The sequence below is a fragment of the Leptidea sinapis genome, chromosome 8, assembly GCF_905404315.1.
Source record: "Leptidea sinapis chromosome 8, ilLepSina1.1, whole genome shotgun sequence".
Taxonomy (NCBI): domain Eukaryota; kingdom Metazoa; phylum Arthropoda; class Insecta; order Lepidoptera; family Pieridae; genus Leptidea; species Leptidea sinapis.
Genome location: NC_066272.1, coordinates 6,450,959 through 6,471,675, shown reverse-complemented (window position 1 = coordinate 6,471,675; position 20,717 = coordinate 6,450,959). Strand labels below are relative to the sequence as shown.

The 20,717-nt window shown below is 35.9% G+C and overlaps 1 protein-coding gene across 1 annotated transcript; it reads left to right on the top strand.

Annotated features, from left to right (window-relative positions):
- The first annotated feature begins 1,161 nt into the window (after positions 1-1,161).
- Positions 1,162-20,457, top strand: LOC126965788 (splicing factor 3A subunit 3). Its single transcript, XM_050809555.1, has 11 exons — positions 1,162-1,524; positions 1,690-1,737; positions 3,239-3,397; positions 3,793-3,865; positions 4,364-4,455; positions 6,903-7,124; positions 7,817-7,977; positions 9,467-9,595; positions 12,830-13,022; positions 18,800-19,001; positions 20,264-20,457. The coding sequence occupies exons 1-11, from the start codon at positions 1,429-1,431 to the stop codon at positions 20,395-20,397; spliced, it is 1,509 nt and encodes a 502-aa protein (XP_050665512.1). The 5' UTR covers positions 1,162-1,428; the 3' UTR covers positions 20,398-20,457.
- Positions 20,458-20,717: the final 260 nt, after the last annotated feature.

The window sequence follows — 20,717 nt, the reverse complement described above, 5'->3', positions numbered from 1 at the left end:
AAACAGAGTTATTTTATTATTGCCAGTACAGTATACTGTATAACTTTTAATTTATTTAATGGAGGCAAAAGAAAGCATTCAGCCTCTTTTTTTTAACCGACTTAAAAAAAGGAGGAGGTACTTAATTCGTCGGCTTGTTCTTTTTTTTTATGTTTGTTACCTACTTTTTTTTGATAATTCTTTTTTTATTTCAAAGCTGGTGCTTCCCATTGTAATTTGCTCCAGGTCTGACAATGGTATCCATGAGAAAACCATTAAAGTCTTAAATTTGCTATACATACGTATAGCAAAGTGGATGATAAATTTACGAATAACTCAATATCGCGCCAACCGATTTCGATGATTCTTTTTATTGGAAAGGATATACTTCAAAGATAGTTTGGTGAGAGTTTGGTTAGGTTGTGATTACGGAATCCATGGCAAAGTAACGGAACTCTTCAATTAAGCGCTTACGTTCATTCCTGCATTGAAAAATTTATTATATCTACATATATTTAAACAAATTCTTATTTAGTGAGTACACAAACTAATTTGAATTGATACTTCAATAAAATTCACTAAAAATCAAAAAAAAAAATTTTTTAACAAAAGAACAACCGACTTCAGAAACACTATTCAAAAGCAATAAATATAATATGCACTAAAAAGTATAAAAATACGGAATTATTTTTATACTTTAATCTAATTAATAAATCTAACTGTAGTTGCGATTATTGTATTTTTTGGAGTCGGTGTCTAACAAGATAGGCGTGTCACTACACACAAAGTTATAGGTGAGATGTGCTTCAGTCGTGAAGCATGAAGGACACCGATTCCAAAAATAACTATAATCATATTTATTAATTATATTCTATAAAAATACGCAATTATTTTAATACTTTTTAGTGCATATTATATTTATTGTTTTGGAATAGTGTTTTTGAAGTCGGTTGTTTTTTGTTAAATTTATTTATTAATTAAATAAAATAATTATTAATTAAAATTCGATTATTTTGTTTTAAAAAAAAAATTTCAAACAAAATAATTGAATGACGATTCTCAAGGGTGAAATATTCTATTTTTTACAAGATTATAGCCGCCATCTGTCAATCTATTGAATGTCTGCACGTTTCATACAATCGGTTTTTTCTTATAGAGTTTCGCTAGGCTACCGCTGATTTACTCTTCTGTCATCTACAATAATAATCCGTATTCAATCCGTATTGTTACTATTACTACAATAATAATTCTTAATTATTTTGAAGATAATTGAAAAGCTTCAATCGTGTAAAATTTTAAATTTAAAAAATATCGAATGAATAAATATAAATAAAGTTAAACAATAGATTGATTCCACTTGAAAAAAGTCTACGGATTTTAACTACAGCAAGCATAATAAATATTGGTGGTTAGATTAAAAAGAAAACTTATTTACGTTAATATCTTGCAATGGACACCATTTTAGAACAGCAAAGAAGCTATCATGAAGAACGAGAACGAACTATGGATGGAATGGTTAAAGAAATCCTTCATAAAAAAGCAGGAGTAAGTGTTTTCAGTAACAGACTGAAAGTTAACATAAAGTTTATTTAAAAATTCGACAAAAGCTCTATATTTACTTTAGAATTGTGACGTTAAGTTATCCTTTACATATATTTAATGTCTTTATTCTCCAAAGTAATCTATACCCTAACCCTACTTGTATTTCAGCATCGGGAAACTATCAATAGTGATCATCGTTTGAAGAATTTACATGATGTGAGTACCAAATTGATAAAACTTCTAATCTTATGATCACAATGCTAATATCATCTGAAAACTTATAGACTTAAATAACTGTGATGTTGTGTTTCAAAGCCTATAATGTCACTGTATGTCATATTTTGTCTTAAATAGACCCAGATTCTATCTTAAATTTAACCCTGAGTTGTGTTTTCTGGACACAAAGACACACTATACTAAAGGCTGTCCAGACTCCTGTGATTAGCAATTATAAATCATTAACTTATTTGTCATTAATGTCTTGTGTGTTAAACAAATAACAGAGTACTAAATGGTGGTCTCATGGGGTTGCCATATGGCAACGGCAGTAGACAGGAGGTTAATGGTCAAAGACGTCCATAAACTAGAAATTCTATTGAAATTTAATGAGGTTAAAAACAATTTAATACACTGCTGGAATTACAATAATAGTAATTCACATTTCAGAAGTGTTGTCCACAAATTAGGTGTAGTATGTGCATTGCAAACCAGACATTTATATAATCAATACATACAGTATCATAACGACGCGGAAACGAACATATTCATTGAGAAATTTTCCCCTACAAAATTTAAAGGGGCAGATATGTAACTTTACTATTGAATAAGTTCTAATCCATGCTCTCAGATAGAGAAAATAAGTGTTTGCATCCCTTGAACCCACATCATAAACTAGTAGCTGTTATATTCAATTATAAGTGTAATAGACTTGCCTACATACAGAAGCTAATGTGACATGGCAAGTATCTATAGTATCGCAGACTGACACTGGAGAAACCACAAGCTTTGTAAGAGTCTCGACACATTTTATTCATCAATTCAAGGAGCTCTTAATCGTTAACAATAAATAATGGTCAAATGACAATATTGATGTAGTGTCCCTTTTCACTGATGTACCATCAACATTGTTATCATAAAACATAACATTAACATATAAGTATTTATTGAGTTTGTGCTTATTGACTATTTCCTTACTATTGGTTCTTACTTGGCAAAATGTTTTTTTTACATACTAGCTGATACCTGCGACTTCATCTGTGTATACACATGACCCAGCATAGAGTCCTTATAAAAATAGTTATTTCTTAAAACTAATATAAAGTTATTATGAATGAAATGAATTTCGCAATATTTTTACAGTTTTTTTTTTGATAAATAAAACTCACCCAGTTGCCAAAAACAAAGTTGAATATGTATCTATTAAGTAGTAGTAGTAATTATTAATTTATTTATTTTTTTCTAGTAACATAACATTTATTTTAACAATGGGAGGATTCTTTGCATCATATGCATTTAAAGAGCCCAGTTGCTGGTGAAATTACTGTGCTTGTTAAAATTAACATCTTATAGTGACTAGCGCAATTGTGATTCCACATATTATTATGGGTTCAATTAAGAATCCAGAGAATATGAATATCTTACTCATATCTCATCACTTTACTTTTTTTTTTTAATTAAATGTATTACTATTTTAAATCCTCCGAGTATTATTTTATAGAGATATATTGAATCAACCATAAGGCTTAAAGACTTATATGAAGATAAAGATGGCCTGAGGAAGGAGGAGATTGCTGCACTGTCCGGACCAAGTGAATTTTCAGAATTTTATACAAGGCTTAAACAGATAAAGGAATTTCATAGAAAGCATCCGAATGAGGTGAGTAACCCATATATAGCATCTTATATTACAATGTTGATTTATTAAAATACATTTATTATTCAAATAAAACAAATCTTATAACTATATTTACAATACTAAGACTACATAAAATTAAAACTATCAGTACGTGGAAGCGTACCAAGAATACTGGCAGCATTAACGCGTCGGATAGCAAGGCTGATCCGTTGACCAAAATAGCAGCCAGCCTTATCGAGGCGCGAATATAGTATTTTGAACATTCTCCGCGCCTCTGGCCCCACGGGCCAAGTGTCTCGACACCAAACGGCACAAAGATGTATGACTCACTGAGACCAACATATATTATATTACAACAAATTATAATTATTATTCAATTAAAATATATTTCTTAATTAAAATTAAATTTGTTTTAGATTTGTGTCCCAATGTCTGTAGAATTTGAAGAAATGGCAAAATTGAGAGAAAATCCTTCGGAAGATTTTACTAGTAAGTAATTTTGGTTATTATATTATAACTAACAGTGTATGTACAGTCTTTGTCGGGGGTAGTACAACTACATCTCATATTATTATTGCTTCAATAGTGCAATTTCTATGTTATCTCGTGGCTTTCTCTTATCAATCATTTAAATTTGAATAAGCGAGGGATTAGCTTACTATAACCCATTAGTTTGCTTTATTTAGTATGGGGTTACCTCCCTGAGTAAATGAGTACACAATGAAGCGACATGTGTACAACAATCCGAGCAGCTCTGTGTCGTGGTCAAATTGTTTGAGCTGATACTGGGGTAATACACTAAAATGCTTAAAAGGGCCGGTTTGAAATATAGTCATACTCTTTCCATAATCCTCTCTTCTTCATAACCAATTTGCCTTCGCCAAGCCTTATGAAGAGGAGCATGATTTAGTGCTCTTTGATTGATATAAGCTGTGGACCTATGGATTTAAATATGAATTTTTAATGTTATAGCTTATTTGTTTTCAGCACCCGTTGAGTTTACTGATGAGGAGGGTTATGGAAAATATCTGGACTTACATGAATGCTATGATAAATATATCAATTTGAAAGGAATAGAGGTAACTCAAAAGTTATAACATTTTTGATTAGTCTATTAGTTTTCTAAGAAACTATGGTAGGAGGATTGGTAAGGGGGCAGAAACAGATGGCTAAATTTGGACTATTATAGTGTCTGAAGTAACACTCTTTTGGCGCGACTTCAGGGTTCGATCCGCGCTGCGTCTGGGTGGCTAAGTTAAATATTTGAATCGCCAAAATTCCAATTACATTGGTGTTTTTGAAGAAACAGTTAGCTCAGTCTAGTTTGAAGCTTTAGGTTGCTCAGATTTAAATTTGTTAATTTTAATCAATTCGTTCAGTGTTTATGAGGAAGTCTGAACTTGTTAGTTAACCATCTCACTTGTATGTGGATGTGTTTATCTGACAACATCTGTTTAGAACAGCTTTTGGCTGCTATATTATGAGTTTTTTTTATGTCATCCATTAACTGGCAATCATAGGGCACTTGCCAGTAGGTTATTGACCTCAGCTATCACATTATTATCTAATGATGTGCAACTGATCAGCAACACACACTTCAAGCCACTTTTTGATTGCTAACTTGTGGATCTATTTGAGTTCATTATTCAAACATTTTATACACTCACAGGAACAATTAATCGCCCATCTTGTATTTCTTTCAACTTGCAGAAACTGTCAAATTTAGACCGTATTTAATGATAGGTATATTAAAAAACTATTTTTAAGGAAAAAGAAACAATAAAAATACTTATTGAAAAAAAACTCGTTTATTAAAGGATGCTAACAAAAAAACGATTTTTTAAAATATTCAATGAAAATTAAAAAAAAAATATAAATTTTTTTAATGAGTGGCCTGAGGCCTGAGGCGGCACCTCTGGCCTTTATGATTTCTTGAAGCCGGTTTGCCAATCCATCCATGTTATGTTGAATGTCCATTTGGGGGATATTGTGCCACTCCTCTACCTCAACTGTTTTGAGCTCCCCTAAGGTCGAAGGGGCTGGTACTCTTGCTTGGACACGCTTTTAAGGTTGTCTCAAATGTGCTCAATTGGGTTAAGATCGGGACTGCGTGCCGGTCATGGTAAAACTTAAATCCCGACCTCATTTAGTTATTCACTGACGGATCTTGCAGTATGGCAACGTACATTATCATGCATTAATTTGAAATTTTCGGCAATGAACGGTGCGAAAGGTATGACATGGATTTGAAGGACATCTACCACGTACCTTTGAGCGTTTACACTACCTCGATCAAACATAACAAGATCAGTACGAGCCTCGTAAGAGATACCACCCCAAACCATTATGGAACCCACTGTTTCCGTTATAGCGCACGGAGCAAACCTTTCATTTTGACGCCTGTAGACAGGTTTACATCCATCCGGACCTCTTAAGGCTATTCAACTCTCATCTGAGAAGAGTACGTCCTTTAATACCTCCATAGTACAGTCAGCATATTCTCGCGCAAAACCAAGTCTAGCTCTACGATGTTGTGCGAGCAGCTGTGGGACGCGAGCTGGACGAAAAGCCCTCAGGTTTAATTCTGCCAGTCTTCTTCTAATGGTATGTTCGCTTACACTGAAATTTCTCACCTCAAAAAGAGCTTCACGAGCTTGAATAGCGATTTCTCAACACCTTGCTGATAACGAAATGGTCATCTCGTGTTGAAGTGCATAGATATTGACCTTGACCTGGCCTGCGGGTGTATAGGCCTGTCTCCCGAAAGACTCTCTCGTCTGAGAGCATCTCGTACCGTAGTTCGAGGTACACCGAGTGTACGAGCGATGAAACGTTGGCTGTACACAGCATCTGCCAATGCCACTGCCCTGGCTACACCAGTTGCATCGAATGGCATTTTTTTCAGTGAACCATTGTCCGTTGAAACAATGCGCAGACACTACAATATCAAATTAAACAATATTCGCACACTAAGGCAGAACAGAAAAGGAAATGTTAACGCAGTAACACAACTGCAATAATGTCAAACAACAACTAAATTCCAAAAACTTATGAATGAAAGTATAGGTACGTGTTTAATTTATTGCTAGAGTACCCACTTAATAAAAAACCAAACAGTTGATAAGACAAAGTTAATATTAACAAACAGGGTAACGAGTAATATAGGTGGGCGGTTAATTGTGCCTATGAGTGTAAATACACAATAATATTTCGATAGTACACTATTTATTTATTCGATCCACCAGTGATCATTACATTAATTCAAGCAATTGTAAAATATTTAATCTAAAGTTAATTCTAAATGCATTATCGTTTAAGGTAGATACAGCATGCAATTATTATGAAGCTTACAAATATTTATATCAAATGAGGTACTTATACATAATTTAAATAACGCATTAACTTATTACCGAAAAAAAAACACAATGTAATAGTTCTAGGTAGTTCGCTAAATTGAAATCAGTTAAATATAAAATATATTTTGTTAATATTACAAATTTTTATCTTAATAATTAATTTATTTCAGAAAGTTGACTACATTACATATCTGAGTATATGTGACCATCTATTTGATATACCCCGTGAACGCAAGAACAGCGACTATAGAAACTACATTCGTGCCTTTCTGACATATTTGAAGGACTTTGTCAGTCGTGTGAAGCCTTTGTTAGACCAGGCACAAGAAATGGCGTTGGCTCATCAAGAGTTTGTGAAACAATGGGAAGCTGGAACATTTCCTGGATGGCCAGTAAGTGTTGTCACATATTATGTATTATACAATGTTATTATAACTATATTCTGAGGTGTCATTAGGAGGTCAGTAAATGAAAACCATTCTATACATCTTATTATTATATTATAATTTGCTTAATAATCAATAAACAACATATGGAATGCAGAAGTGGTTGCTAACTATGTGAGGCATTTGTCAGGCAGTGGATGTCTTCCGGCTGAAATGATCATTAAACTTGTCTTTACGACTTCTAAGCATTGCCATGGATTCATAACGCACATGTCGGGTCCATTGTGTGGCAGACGTATGTTGTAAATCAGTACTCGCATAATATCTTCCTTGCCAAATATCATACTTAATATTTACTGTTAAGATATAATATGTATTAAATTAAATTTGTAACCAAAACTTATGAACGATGCGGGACTCGAACCCGCGACCTTTCGGGTTCCGTCCAAACGCTCTTCCACTGAGCCAACTGTTGGAGTGACGTATGGTTCGTAAATCTTGTTATGTCTTGTTCAACTCTCAGCTTGTGGCTCCATCTACAGGATCTACATTTTACAGTTGATAACCTTCTCTACCCCAATAATTGCACATCAGGAAATGGACTTAAGATGTCACTCTATCAAATCTATATAATTTGTTAGTTTTAAATTAATTTCCGTCACTTCTCAAATTAACATCTTCAATTCTTATAATTGCAGAAAGAGACTGGAGGTGCTCTGACAAATATTGGAGCTCATTTAGACTTATCAGCATTTTCATCTTGGGAGGAGTTGGCATCTCTCGGGTTGGACAGACTTAAATCAGCTCTCCTGGCTCTTGGGCTCAAGTGTGGTGGCACATTGGAAGAACGAGCTCAAAGGTATGCAATAAAAACATTAAGAGCTAGTTTGAAATAGCTTTTAGTAAGTAGTGGATTATATTATGGAGCACAAGTCATAAGTGGAAAATTAAGACAAGTTGTCTGACTCAACCGAATGACCGCTCAACTTCGCTTCCGCGAGCAATCGACAACGTCACACGAGTTGCACATACTATTTTGTATTACAAATGCGACGATTTATGTATTATTTCCGACTCCATAATCGTTTTTAAACTTTTGTAACTTAAATTATAATTTTATCTATTACTAGCTGACTCGACAGACGTTGTTCTGTAGGAGATAATAAAAAAAAATCTGTTTTATAGGAATTTGCCAATAATATTTCAAAACATCAAGAATGATTTCGTAAAAAATGCTCCCTGATGTTATAATGAAATTGTTTCACAGCGGAACTGTCAAACCGTGCGTCAATAAATTCTCTCGTTGAAAATATGTCCATACAAAACAAATATTGAAAATAAAAATAATTATGGGTCCCAAATCGAAATAAAAACTAATCCTATCTCTCAAGTTGGACCAAACTGCATTCCATGAAGTAATCCCCATTAAAATCTGTTCATTAGTTTAGGAGTCCATCGCGGACAAACAACGTGTCATCTAATTTATATATATTAGATATTAAACTGTCAGACGCGTCAACCTTAATTCAGTTTTGATATTTCGAAATTTTCGTGCGACATGTAAGCTTTTCGCAATCAATGCACGCACGTAATTTTAAAATGGGCAAACGTCTCTTTTTCAACCGAAACAGCGAGCCTTTTCTTGCTTAAAACATAAACAATGACATTATTGTGTCACCAAGTCCTCTGTACAGACCAGGGCTGTGTGTACTTACAAAAAACATAATATCTGTGGATAATCAATTAATTTCCTACAATCTATACAATTTCACTATCTAACCATGAATTCATTTTAATGGTGGATTAAATGGTGTAGAACTCAAGGCAATAAGATAAATATAATCCCCACCATCTGGATGTGTGGCGGTCCTCCACATTGCGGTTTTCAAGGAGCTTTCTTCTACATACTACAAAGCTGTGGAATGAACTTCCTTGTGCGGTGTTTCCGGGACGATACGACATGGGTACCTTCAAAAAAACCGCGTACACCTTCCTTAAAGGCCGGCAACGCTCCTGTGATTCCTCTGGTGTTGCAAGAGATTATGGGCGGCGGTGATCACTTAACAACAGGTGACCCGTACGTTCGTTTGTCCTCCTATTCTATAAAAAAAACATACTACGAAGCTGTGGAATGAGCTTCCTTGTGCGGTGTTTCCGGGACGATACGGCATGGGTACCTTCAAAAAATGCGCGTCCACCTTTCTTAAAGGCCAGCAACACTCCTGTGATTCCTCTGGTGTTGCAAGAGAATGTGGGCGGCGGTGATCACTTAACACCAAGTGACCTGTACGCTCGTTTGTTCTCTCCTTTTCCATAAAAAAATAGTAAATAACATTAATTTATTGCAGACTATTCAGTACAAAGGGGCAAACTGCTTTAGACAAGTCACTAGTCGCAAAGAAAGGTGCCAATAAAGCTAAGGCTTCGACACAGCAGAGGCAAAAAGATATTGCTGCCATCGAAGCACAAGTATACAGGTATTGTTAGAACAATTTTAACATTTTAAAGTTTTTAGTTAAACAACAAATCTATAGTTGACAATTATTGTAATAAAATTGATTGAATTAGGCGTTACTTTGCGTAAATCCATAATTATACAAATTATTGAAGTTTTCTTTAGTGTTAATTCCGCCAATATGGCACGAGACTGATGTGTCGTGCCAGATTTTGGCGAGACAACACGTCCTGAGGATGCCTCGGGTAGAGGCGAAACACGTGTCGAATTGTTTTAAAAACAAATATTGGCGGAATTAACACTAAAGAAACCTTAAATCATTTGTATAATTATTGTAATGTTTATGAACAACTGTATTTGTAACGGTAATATACAAGGGTCATTAATGTTTGCAAGTGATAACTGCTGCCTATAGACTTTTAATTTAATTTTATTGAAGTAAGCGTTATTTCGCAGAAATCCATAATTATTCAAATCTCATGAGCCTTCTTGAGTGTAAATTCCGCTAAGATACGTCTTCAATCAATTCAGCGCGTGTTTCGCCTCTACACGAGGCATCCTCAGGAGATGTTGACTTGCCAAATTTTGGCACGAGACTCAAGTGACTCAACGACTTGCCAAGTTTCATGTCGATGCGGTCAGTGGTTTAGGCGTAATTGCGCCTCAAACATAGACTATTTTCATTACTAGCCCGGCAAACTTATTTTTAGAATTAGACCGTTTCTTGGACATTGCAAGATTACTTTATTTTTTCTAAAATAAACGTAGCCTAAGTTACTGCTTATTACGTCAGCTACCTACCAATAAAAGTCCCGTCAAAATCGGTCCAGCCATTTCAGACATTAGCCGGAACAAACAGACGAATGTTATTTTGGTGTATGTACCGAATATATTCATATACATGTCGAAAAAACGGTTATTTCAATATTACAAACATACACTCTAATTTTATTTATGTGTATAGATACATTATAGATATATGTTTAAGTAAGTATATTAAGTATTAAATTCGTTTGGCTAAAGATAATTTGTGTGAAAGTGTGTCAATATGATATTATTATATACTAGTCAAAACAAAATAAGGGCCACCACGTTTTTACAGTATTCTCATGAATTCTTGAGGTTTAAAGGTTGATCAATGTTTCAGTTGGATAAATTGATTGATTTTTATTGTAGACAGCATAAAATAATGTTGCATTCTATTAAAAAAAGAAATTTGCTCCACTTTTTCTAAATATTGACATTTTTGTAAAAATAATTAGTGAGGAAAAAAATTCAGAAAAAAAAAACATAAAATGTTTATTGATTTATGACTTTCCTCAATATCTAGTATGCCGTCTTCGATTACTAATGCACTCTTGAAGCCTAGAAGGTACATTCTCCACCAGGTGTACCACTGTTTCTTGAGGAATTTGTTCCCAGCTTGATTTCAGAACGTTTAATAGCTGTCTTTCATTGTGCACGGGTTGGTTTGTGCTTCGAACATTTAAGTAAAAGTAAATGGGATTTAGATCCGGACTGTTTGCAGGCCAGGCCAACACCTGTATACCAGCCTCCTCTAGGGCTTCTCTGGTGGCCCTAGCTGTATGAGCGCGAGCATTATCGTGCATCAGATGGAATCTTGCGCCGATTCTATGTGCATATGAGACCACATGGGGTCTTATGACCTCTTCGATATAACGTTGAGCTGTTATTGTGCCTTCGTTTAGAATTAGGTACCAGCTCGGTTCTGCCTGACATAGAGATTCCTCCCCATACCATAACATTGGGGCCCCCAAATCTGTCACTTTCATGGATGCAAGCATCCGAAAATCGCTCACCTTCACGCCTCCAGACCCTAATGCGACGTTCATCACTAAAAAAAATAACTTTGCACTCATCCTTAAACAATACAGTCCTCCAATCATTCATATCCCACGCCAGATGCTGCCTTGCGAATGATAATCGGTTTGCACGATGAGCACTTGTTAATGGTATCCGCACTACACGTCTCCTGGAGAACTGCTGGTCTTCGTGTAAACGATTTCTAATAGTTTGATCACTAACACGTGTACCGGTCGCCTGCTGCAAACGGTTTTGTAACGAACGGGCTGTTACAATACAGCGTTCTCTACGCGCAGTCAAGCGCACGTAGCGGTCCACCTGTGCTGTAGTTGCTCGAACTCTGTCAGATCCCCGTCTCCTGGTTAGTCTCCCAGTCTCTTGAAAACGATTCCAAACATTCTGGATCGCTCGCCGGGAAAAACCCAGCTGCAACGCCACAGAACGCTGCGAATGGCCTTCTTGAAGCAATGTTACGGCCCTAGTTACGGTTGGCAAGTCCATATGACTTTGATTTCTCGGCATAACATTTTTAAAATGTTAATTCAGCCACTGGTCAAGCGAAATTTACAGTGTTCCTGAGAGAATCGTCAATTTGACTGAGTTGAAATCCGTCTTAAAATCGGGTAGAATCAAGTGGTTGCAATAAATTATCTAAAATTACCCACTTTAAACAATTATGCGGGTGGAATGCTCAAAAAAAGTGTGTAAACAAATAAGGTAACACCACAATAAAGTATCAGCTACTTGAGAATGCATAAAAAATAAATTATCGCTAGCGAGGCCAAAACAATCAAGTGGCCTTTATTTTGTTTTGACTAGTATATATATTACCAGCTGATACCCCGCGACGTCGTTCGCGTACGTATTTTTACACCTTGCGTTACATTACTGGACTTTTAGTAGGGATCCCTAATTTTTTGTTTTTTGTAACATAGCCCATAACACTCGGGGATAATGTAGCTTCCCAACAGTGAAAGAATAGTATTTTCTTTGATTAACACGAGTGTTTCACATTTAAATAAAACACTTTTAAAGGATTAAAACGCGTGTAATTGTAACGGTTTTACATTAGATGTTTGCGTAAATTTTGCCAAAAACCATCTGTGTACAGCAAATACCACCTCCGATGAAATTAATGGCGCTAAACTTCATAATGACAACTATGACAAATACTATCTTTGACTCATTTCAAGTCCCCCTGAAAACGAGATCTGGAAAGGTCTTGAAACGTCGGGTTACCTAAAATAAAAATGTAACTTTTACGCAAACATCTAATGTAAAACCGTTACAATTACACGCGTTTTAATCCTTTAAAAGTGAAAGAGTTATTCAAATCGGTGCAGTAGTTGCGGAGCCTATTCAATGCACACAAACAAACAATCAAATCTTTCCTCTTTATAATATTAGTATAGATTATTCTATAATATTGCAGATTTGCGAACATAGTAAGTATCACACGAGCTGCCACCATAGAGAACGTGACGCGCAGAGCGGCTCGTGCGGCCGGCGAGAGACGTGACGAGAGCGAAGACGAGAGTGACGCGTCCGCCGCGGGAGACATCGACTCTGATGATGATGAGGTGCCGTACAACCCCAAGAACTTGCCATTGGGTTGGGATGGAAAAGTAAGTACTCGAATTAGAAAGAAAGAAAGAAATTTTTTATTTGTGACGTTAAAGTGTTATTAATTGACGACCTGAATTGCCGAGTGGTTAGCGAACCTTCCTACTAAGCTAGAGGTCCCGAGTTTGAATCCCGGTAGGTGCAAGCATTTATATGATGAATATGGATGTTTGTTTCTGAGTCGTGGATGTTTATATGTATATATGTATGTTTAAGTAAGTATATTGTATTAAATATATTGTTGTGTTGCAACCCATAACAAAGGCTATATGCCTAATTTGGGGCAATATATTTTGTGTAAAAGTGTGTCAATATTATTATAACTAAATACAAAAAAACTTAAAAAAAATATAGTAAATAAAATTATGGAATATTATTTTCTATACGCCACAAAGGGGTCCCAACTTAGAATATTTGCTGGTTCGAAAACCAGTGCTGGTCTTCCGTTGGGCCATTTGGTGACGTCGCCTTAAAGATAATATAAAATAAAATAATAACTGACTATAGGTAACCTAAAACAATTCAAAAAGAAAAATAAAAAAAGAAAAAAGAACAGTGAAATAAATAAACAAATAAAAAGAAACTTACAAGTAATTAATTTAATTAATATGTTTATCACCCCAGTGTATCTCGGTCTGTGGCAACGAGTGGTCCAATTTAAATTTAGAAGTTTACTCTGTGGGCATATATATTTTGATAGATGGCAAAAAAATACTGACTAAATAGTAAAAGGCATAGAAGGCATTTATTTTCTCAAAATTGATTCCTTTAGAATTCTTTTTGATGTCATTTCTAATAACTACTAGATACTACTATCGCTTCGGAGACAAATGGCGCTCTGAGAGAGAAGAAGCGGCGCAAGAAACTCTCCCAGCATTCTTTTTTTGGGCTCTTTTCAATAAAAATATACAATATTCTACAGTCATTTCTATCGCTATAAAATAATCATAATCTAGTCCCAGGCTGTCCGATCGTTTAGATATTCAGCAGTGGAGTAATAGGATTTACGACAGAGCCATTTTTTTTATAAAACATTTAGATTTATTTATAGATAAGGCCTGAACAGTGGCTGGGACTTTATTATAGAAGTGTATACATTTACCCTTAAAGCTATTATGTATCTTATGAAGCTAGTAGTAGGCTAGATTACCGGATAGACTGGTTTATGGCCACTGTCCCAGAATGTAAAAATTGTACCTAAATAGTAGCTATGCAATGTGTGTAAAATTATTCAATCATCGACCTCTAGAAATAAAAATCTTATCACAGAAACAATTTACTGGACTCCTGTTTAAATGGTTAATGGACAATGTCTTTTATAATGTTAAGGATTTTTTAAGTTTGAAGAAACTTTTTGCATGCTAATTTAAATTAATTGTATATTATATTCATATTATCACCAGTGGGAGGCTCCTTTGCACATGATGCCGGCTAGATTATGGGTACCACAACGGGGCCTTTTTCTGCCGTGAAGCAGTAATGTGTAAGCATTATTGTGTTGCGATCTGAAGGGCGAATCATGGTGACGAGCGCAATTAAAGTGCCGCTCAGAATTTTTGTATTTTTCAAGAATCCTGCGTGGCATTCCATTGCTATGGGCAGGGCGTATCTATTACAATCAGCTGAACGTCCTGCTCGTCGCTTATTGGTAAAACTAAATATTACCACCATCTCCAGCATACACCACTGTTCTTCCGTTACTTTGGTTAGCTCCTACAGAACAAGCAAGTTTTTTAATTATTTATGCAACTGTTGGGTAATAAGGAGTATTAAAACACGAATGTGGGTTTATCACACGAGGCGAAGCAGAGTGATTATAGTATCACATAAATGTTTTAATACGTTGCATACAAGACTTTATCTATATCTACCCATAATATGAATCTACTAAAATATTCTGAAACAGTTAGCTTACTGCTAACATTAAAAAACCCAGTCCTAGTAACCATAAAATTATGAAAACGGATGATACAATGCTGTACTGAATTTCATTACAACACTCGTTTAGATGGTGTAATGGTTATTAAGACATAGGGTGTTTTATTGTTGGCAATAAGCTAATTTTAGCTTTAATAGAGGATTTAAAGCATGGATGTAGATAAACATAGTAACTAAACTACATATTTTCCATAACGCATCACCTTACATTTAAAATATCTAGGTACATGTTTACATAATCAGAAAGAAATACCTAGATTGCGAGCGTTACGTCCATTCCAGTTAGAGCCGCCTATAGTTTGTCGATTCCCTGTTCGTTTTATTGCGAAGTTCGGCGTCCTCTTAATGGCTACAGTAAAGTATTGATCTAGCTAAATATACGAGCTTACAATGCTATATTTAGATATTTATCAGTGACCATAACATGCAACATTGTTGGTGCTAGATAAAACGAGAATAGTGAAATGAATAATATTATTGTCAATTAAGATAACTATTACATCAAGTTGATGAATACACTGCAATATTGAAGGCTAGCCAAAAATTTCAAAAATATATATTATAAATATATATGACCCAGCAAACGTTTTATTGCCGATATTAAAATCGCGATACAAAATTAACTGTTGATCGTAGGTGGGTTGACCCATCTACGATAGACGGGTGAAAATTTGAAGTTGTATGTATTTTTTAATGCTGACTCATAATCAAATTAAAAAAAGAAAGTTAAAAAAAATAATTTCGTTTGGACCACCCTTAACATTTAGGGGGATGAAAAATAGATATTGTCCGATTCTCAGACCTACCCAATATGCACTCAAAATTTCATGAGAATCGGTCAAGCCGTTTCGGAGGAGTTCAAAGTTTAACACCATGACACGAGAATTTTATATATTAGATTTATACAACATTCTGAATTTGGTGCCAAGTATCAACGTATCAATCGTTGTGGGGTGATTTGTTGGTGTAAGAAGAAACTCATTTAACTGTTTTAGGTTGTATATTTGGGCACTGGTACCCACTATTGTTGGCACATTTAACAATTACCTACATACCACCCATAAGTGATACCATAATATACTAAATTTTAACAACCAATATACTAGTTGTGATGTTATAATCCCAATATATATTATATATTCTTTTCAGATCGTTTTCACACTTTTACACAAATTTCATTCCATTTTCACCACGGCATCATGCTTATAATCCATTCCAACTTAAACGCCGTCGTTGTCATTCCTTACAAAGACGCAGCTTTCTCGCCCGAGTGACACAGCATATTACCCCGGGTACAAAATTGAGCATAATCTTTTGCGTCATCCCGGATCATGTGTGTTGGTTAAAATAAGTACTCCCCATTTCTGCTCTCGCCGTCTTAGCAAATTTGAAGACTGTATTCATATCTGCGCATCTAACTGCAGGTCCTATAGTGGTCCGCAGTAATGGATCGTCTCATGGCCTGCAGCCAATCACCAGTTAACGACGTGCTTGCACAGATCGGGTCATTTCAATGGGCATACGAATAGCTTGGGTCACAGAATACGCAGGGCGATCTGTGCAAAATGTCCCTGGTCTCCTGGCGCCGATCACCAATGTCCCTCAAACGCGTTTCACATTACAAATCAGCAGATTTATATGAGTTCCTTTTTTGCATCCTTTCTTTGGGGCAGAGTTTGTCTGGATGATCCAAGCGACTGTGCTGTTGCAGTGGTCGATGTGATACTACAGTGCATGGATATTTTCATACTAATCTCGGTCATACCGATCGGTGCCCGATTACAGCCCTGGTTCTATATTTAACTAAATTTATTTTTTCTGATATCAGTTAATTGTGTGTCTTCTACGGCATTTATCACGGGAAATGTTCCGAAGTGCTGTTTGATATGATCCTGTTTGGCCGAATTTCACCTTCGCACGATACGTTACAAACTTCCTCGTTCCTCCACAGTTCTGTTTTCACGAATCTTTCTCTTTTTCTGCCATTTTGAACCAAACTGTGGAATGAGCTTCCGTGTGCGGTGTTGTCAGAATGATTATACATGGGTACATTAAGAAAAAGCACGTACACGCTTCTGTAACCCCCCTGGTGTTGCAGGTGAATATAGGCGACGGTTGTACTTCTGTCTCATAAAAAAGAATGAGTCCGTTTCATATTAGGAATTCCAAAAAGCCCTTTACCACTCGGCTCCATCTCCAAATCAGTTCAATAGTACCATTTGCACCATTTCATTTTATTACGATTAAGCCAATTAGTTATTTTTATGGAATACATATTATATTGATGGTTTTCAAAAAATCTTATTGAGACACTTTTGGAAAAAATAGCATAACATAATATTAATTGTTCTAAAATTTCACCTTATTGTCTATGTTAACTGATAGTGGGAAATCCCTGCACACTCATTTCATTTTCCCTATTATTGTTCTTTCACATATCCAATATTATTATTGTTTTATATTTAAAGCGCAATTATTATCGATAACCTATTTGCAAATTGATCCTAATAGGGATGGATAATTAACTCATGATTGAAAGGTTATCAAAACACATCGGTTTTACTCTGAAAACATAGTAACTGTTACATCACTATATTTATTAAGGAAAGAGGATGACGAATCAAAAAAATCGTCACCTTTTTGCTCTCAATAGTGATTTTCATTATTATAACACTAGAGATAAGGGATTGCTTGTTAGTTACAAGCATTCTAGGCTTCATAAGATACATAATAGCTTTAAGGGTAAATGTATACATTTCTATAATAAAGTCCCAGCCACTGTTCAGGCATTATCTATAAATAAATTTTAATGTTTTATAAAAAAAATGGCTCTGTCGTAAATCTTATTACTCCACTGCTGAATATCTAAATGATCGGACAGCCTGGGACTAGATTGTGATTATTTTATAGCGATAGAAATGACTGTAGAATATTGTATATTTTTTATTGAAAAGAGCCCAAAAAAAGAATGCTGGGAGAGTTTATTGCGCCGCTTCTTCCCTCTCAGAGCGCCATTTGTTTCCGAAGCGGTAGTAGTATCTAGTAGTTATTAGAAATGACATCAAAAAGAATTCTAAAGGAATCAATTTTGAGAAAATAAATGCCTTTTATGCCTGAAGTAGCACACCTGACCAGACGTCATACACCTGAACGTATGACATCACCGCGGGCCATAATTCTTTTGTAACACGCTGTCTAACATAAACTTAGAATATACTACCGTATAACCGACATGGCAATTAATCATTATTAAACTAAACAAAATGAGGTACTTGCATATTATTGTTAAATTGTAGACCCACTTAGAGATTGCCATAGCTTGCAAAAGAGATACTAGTTAGAAGAAGAAGTAACGAAAACGAAAGAGGGACAAGATATTGTAAATTCCAACAAGCTGTAACAGTCAACTAGCTGGTTCTAGTACAATGAACTAATTAACACACAATTAGAGCCAACTTAAAAATAAAAATTGTTATTGTGTGCGTTTGGGTTTAATATTAAAGATAAAAAGGATCTAATGCCAAGCGTGGCTGTTTACGACTTATCACTCAAAGGCTGTTACAGTTACAATAGATTCGTTTTCATTTTCTATCTTGCTGTATCTCTGTTAAAGATGTTTTTATCCCTCTCAGGCATTATATTTTTCAGAAACGGTAATCGTAGGTCTGTTGGAATTTGGCAAAGTGTGTTATTACCAAAACCAAGATTGCAAGGCACAACGCAAAGTGTTTACCGCCCCTGTTCTTTCATTTACAAAAGTTTTTGAAAATCACCTAATGTTAAGTTATCGTCGACGGGACTCTCATTTGACCGGTATTAATTTAATTTTCTTTTGTTTCAGCCGATCCCATACTGGCTGTACAAGCTGCACGGTCTGAACATCAGCTATTCGTGCGAGATTTGTGGCAACTACACGTACAAGGGGCCGAAAGCCTTCCAGCGTCACTTCGCCGAGTGGCGTCACGCTCACGGCATGCGGTGTCTCGGCATCCCGAACACCGCGCACTTCGCTAATGTCACGCAGATTGAAGACGCACTTGCTTGTAAGTACCTATTGTACCATATCAACTGGCCAGCACACCGTCTGGCCACGTGCGGTCACTATTCTTTATATGACGTACGGATATGGGCTACCTGCATCAACTCTTTGTGTGCGACCTAAGGCTTATGGTCTCCTATTTTATGCCGTACGCGGCGACTAGCAGCCGTGGCTTCCAACGTCTTGCTGTGGAATGAGCTTCCTTGTGCGGTGTTTCCGGGACGATACGACATGGGTACCTTCAAGAAAAGCGCGTACACCTTCCTTAAAGGCCGGCAACGCTCTTGTGATTCCTCTGGTGTTGCAGGAGAGTGTGGGCGGCGGTGATCACTTAACACCAGGTGACCCGTACGCTCGTTTGTCCTCCTATTCTATAAAAAAAAAAAAAACGTCTGGACGCAACGCACATACTGATTCAATCAACAACTCGTCTTTTCCTTTGTCTCAAACCTGTTCATTTTGTGTGACGCGGGCGACGACCTTCACGCTGCAATTGTTCGAAATGACAAAAGACGCGGCGCACGGTGTTCGGATGCCGCGTACGGAGTCAACACGCCAGTGACGACGTGTGCAAGAGACCACATCAGTACATTTATATAGTTAGCATTATGACGCAGCGTACGGCGTAACGAGACGTCACGTACGGCGTAAAATAGGGAGACCATAGCTTTAGTCACGTCGCAGCCAGTATGGCGGATTTACAAGTCGATACCTGTCCTTAGTGCTGGTGGGAAAGTTGATGGGTGCGCGTGGGTTTAGTGTTGCGTTCATTTTACTTTGGTTTTAATAATTTCGATATCGAAACTTAAATGTATACAATATTTAGAATGAAACAGGTTTGTTTTTTACCGATAGCTTCCGCTCGCGTACACCTAATTCTTTGCCGACAATCATCCATCTAGGATGCGTCCCTCATCCGTCGATAATATTGTTATCATGGCCGAGACCACGGAGAACCTCAAGCGTTTTTTGAATAGGAACACATAAATCATGGTCAATTCCCATTTTATAACCACAGAGCAAGACCCAGATAGATAGGGCAATTTTTAATAAAGCGGTATATAGTCGATATAATGTGGCTGGGCAGTGTTTGGTTATCTGCACTATATTTTTTGTCTCTGTAATAATAACAGTGGTTCAAGTGTCCAAAAAACTCATAGTTTACCCAAAGGTCTACGCTTGGACTATTTAACGATAATGTATATATTTTTTGCTTACATAGAGTACTTGTATGTCGAATAAAATAAATGGTTACCTTGTTTTCAGTGTGGGAGAAAATAAAAAATTTGAAAGAAAGTGAACGCTTTGTCGCTGAAAATGACGAAGAGTTTGAAGATTCTCTTGGCAACGTTGTGAATCGTAAAACTTATGAGGATTTGAAAAGACAAGGGCTGCTTTGAGAATTTTATATTGTAAGTTAGATGATAAAAGATGATCCCAATAAAAACTTTTTAAAATAATTATGTCTTTGTTATTTTGTTGCGTTGTCCAGTCAGCGCTCACCATGCCATATATTAGGGAAACCAGTGTTGCCATAAGCAATAACTATTAAACTAGCATGACGAAAGACCCGCATCAGCGGAAACTCAACCAAATAAAAAAAAAGTTTGGAAAATCAAAATTTAAAAAAAAATACAAAATTTATGAAAGTAGACATAAAATCATTTTTTCTCTGATCACCACCAGCAATAGAGATCATCCCGAGAATAAATGGAATCTT

Excerpts from the sequence above, each read along its gene's own strand:
- LOC126965788 (XM_050809555.1), top strand. The coding sequence starts at position 1,429 with ATGGACACCATTTTAGAACAGCAAAGAAGCTATCATGAAGAACGAGAA. Across the intron at positions 7,978-9,466 it reads TTGGAAGAACGAGCTCAAAG|ACTATTCAGTACAAAGGGGC; the intron begins GTATGCAATAAA and ends AATTTATTGCAG. Across the intron at positions 19,002-20,263 it reads GATTGAAGACGCACTTGCTT|TGTGGGAGAAAATAAAAAAT; the intron begins GTAAGTACCTAT and ends CCTTGTTTTCAG.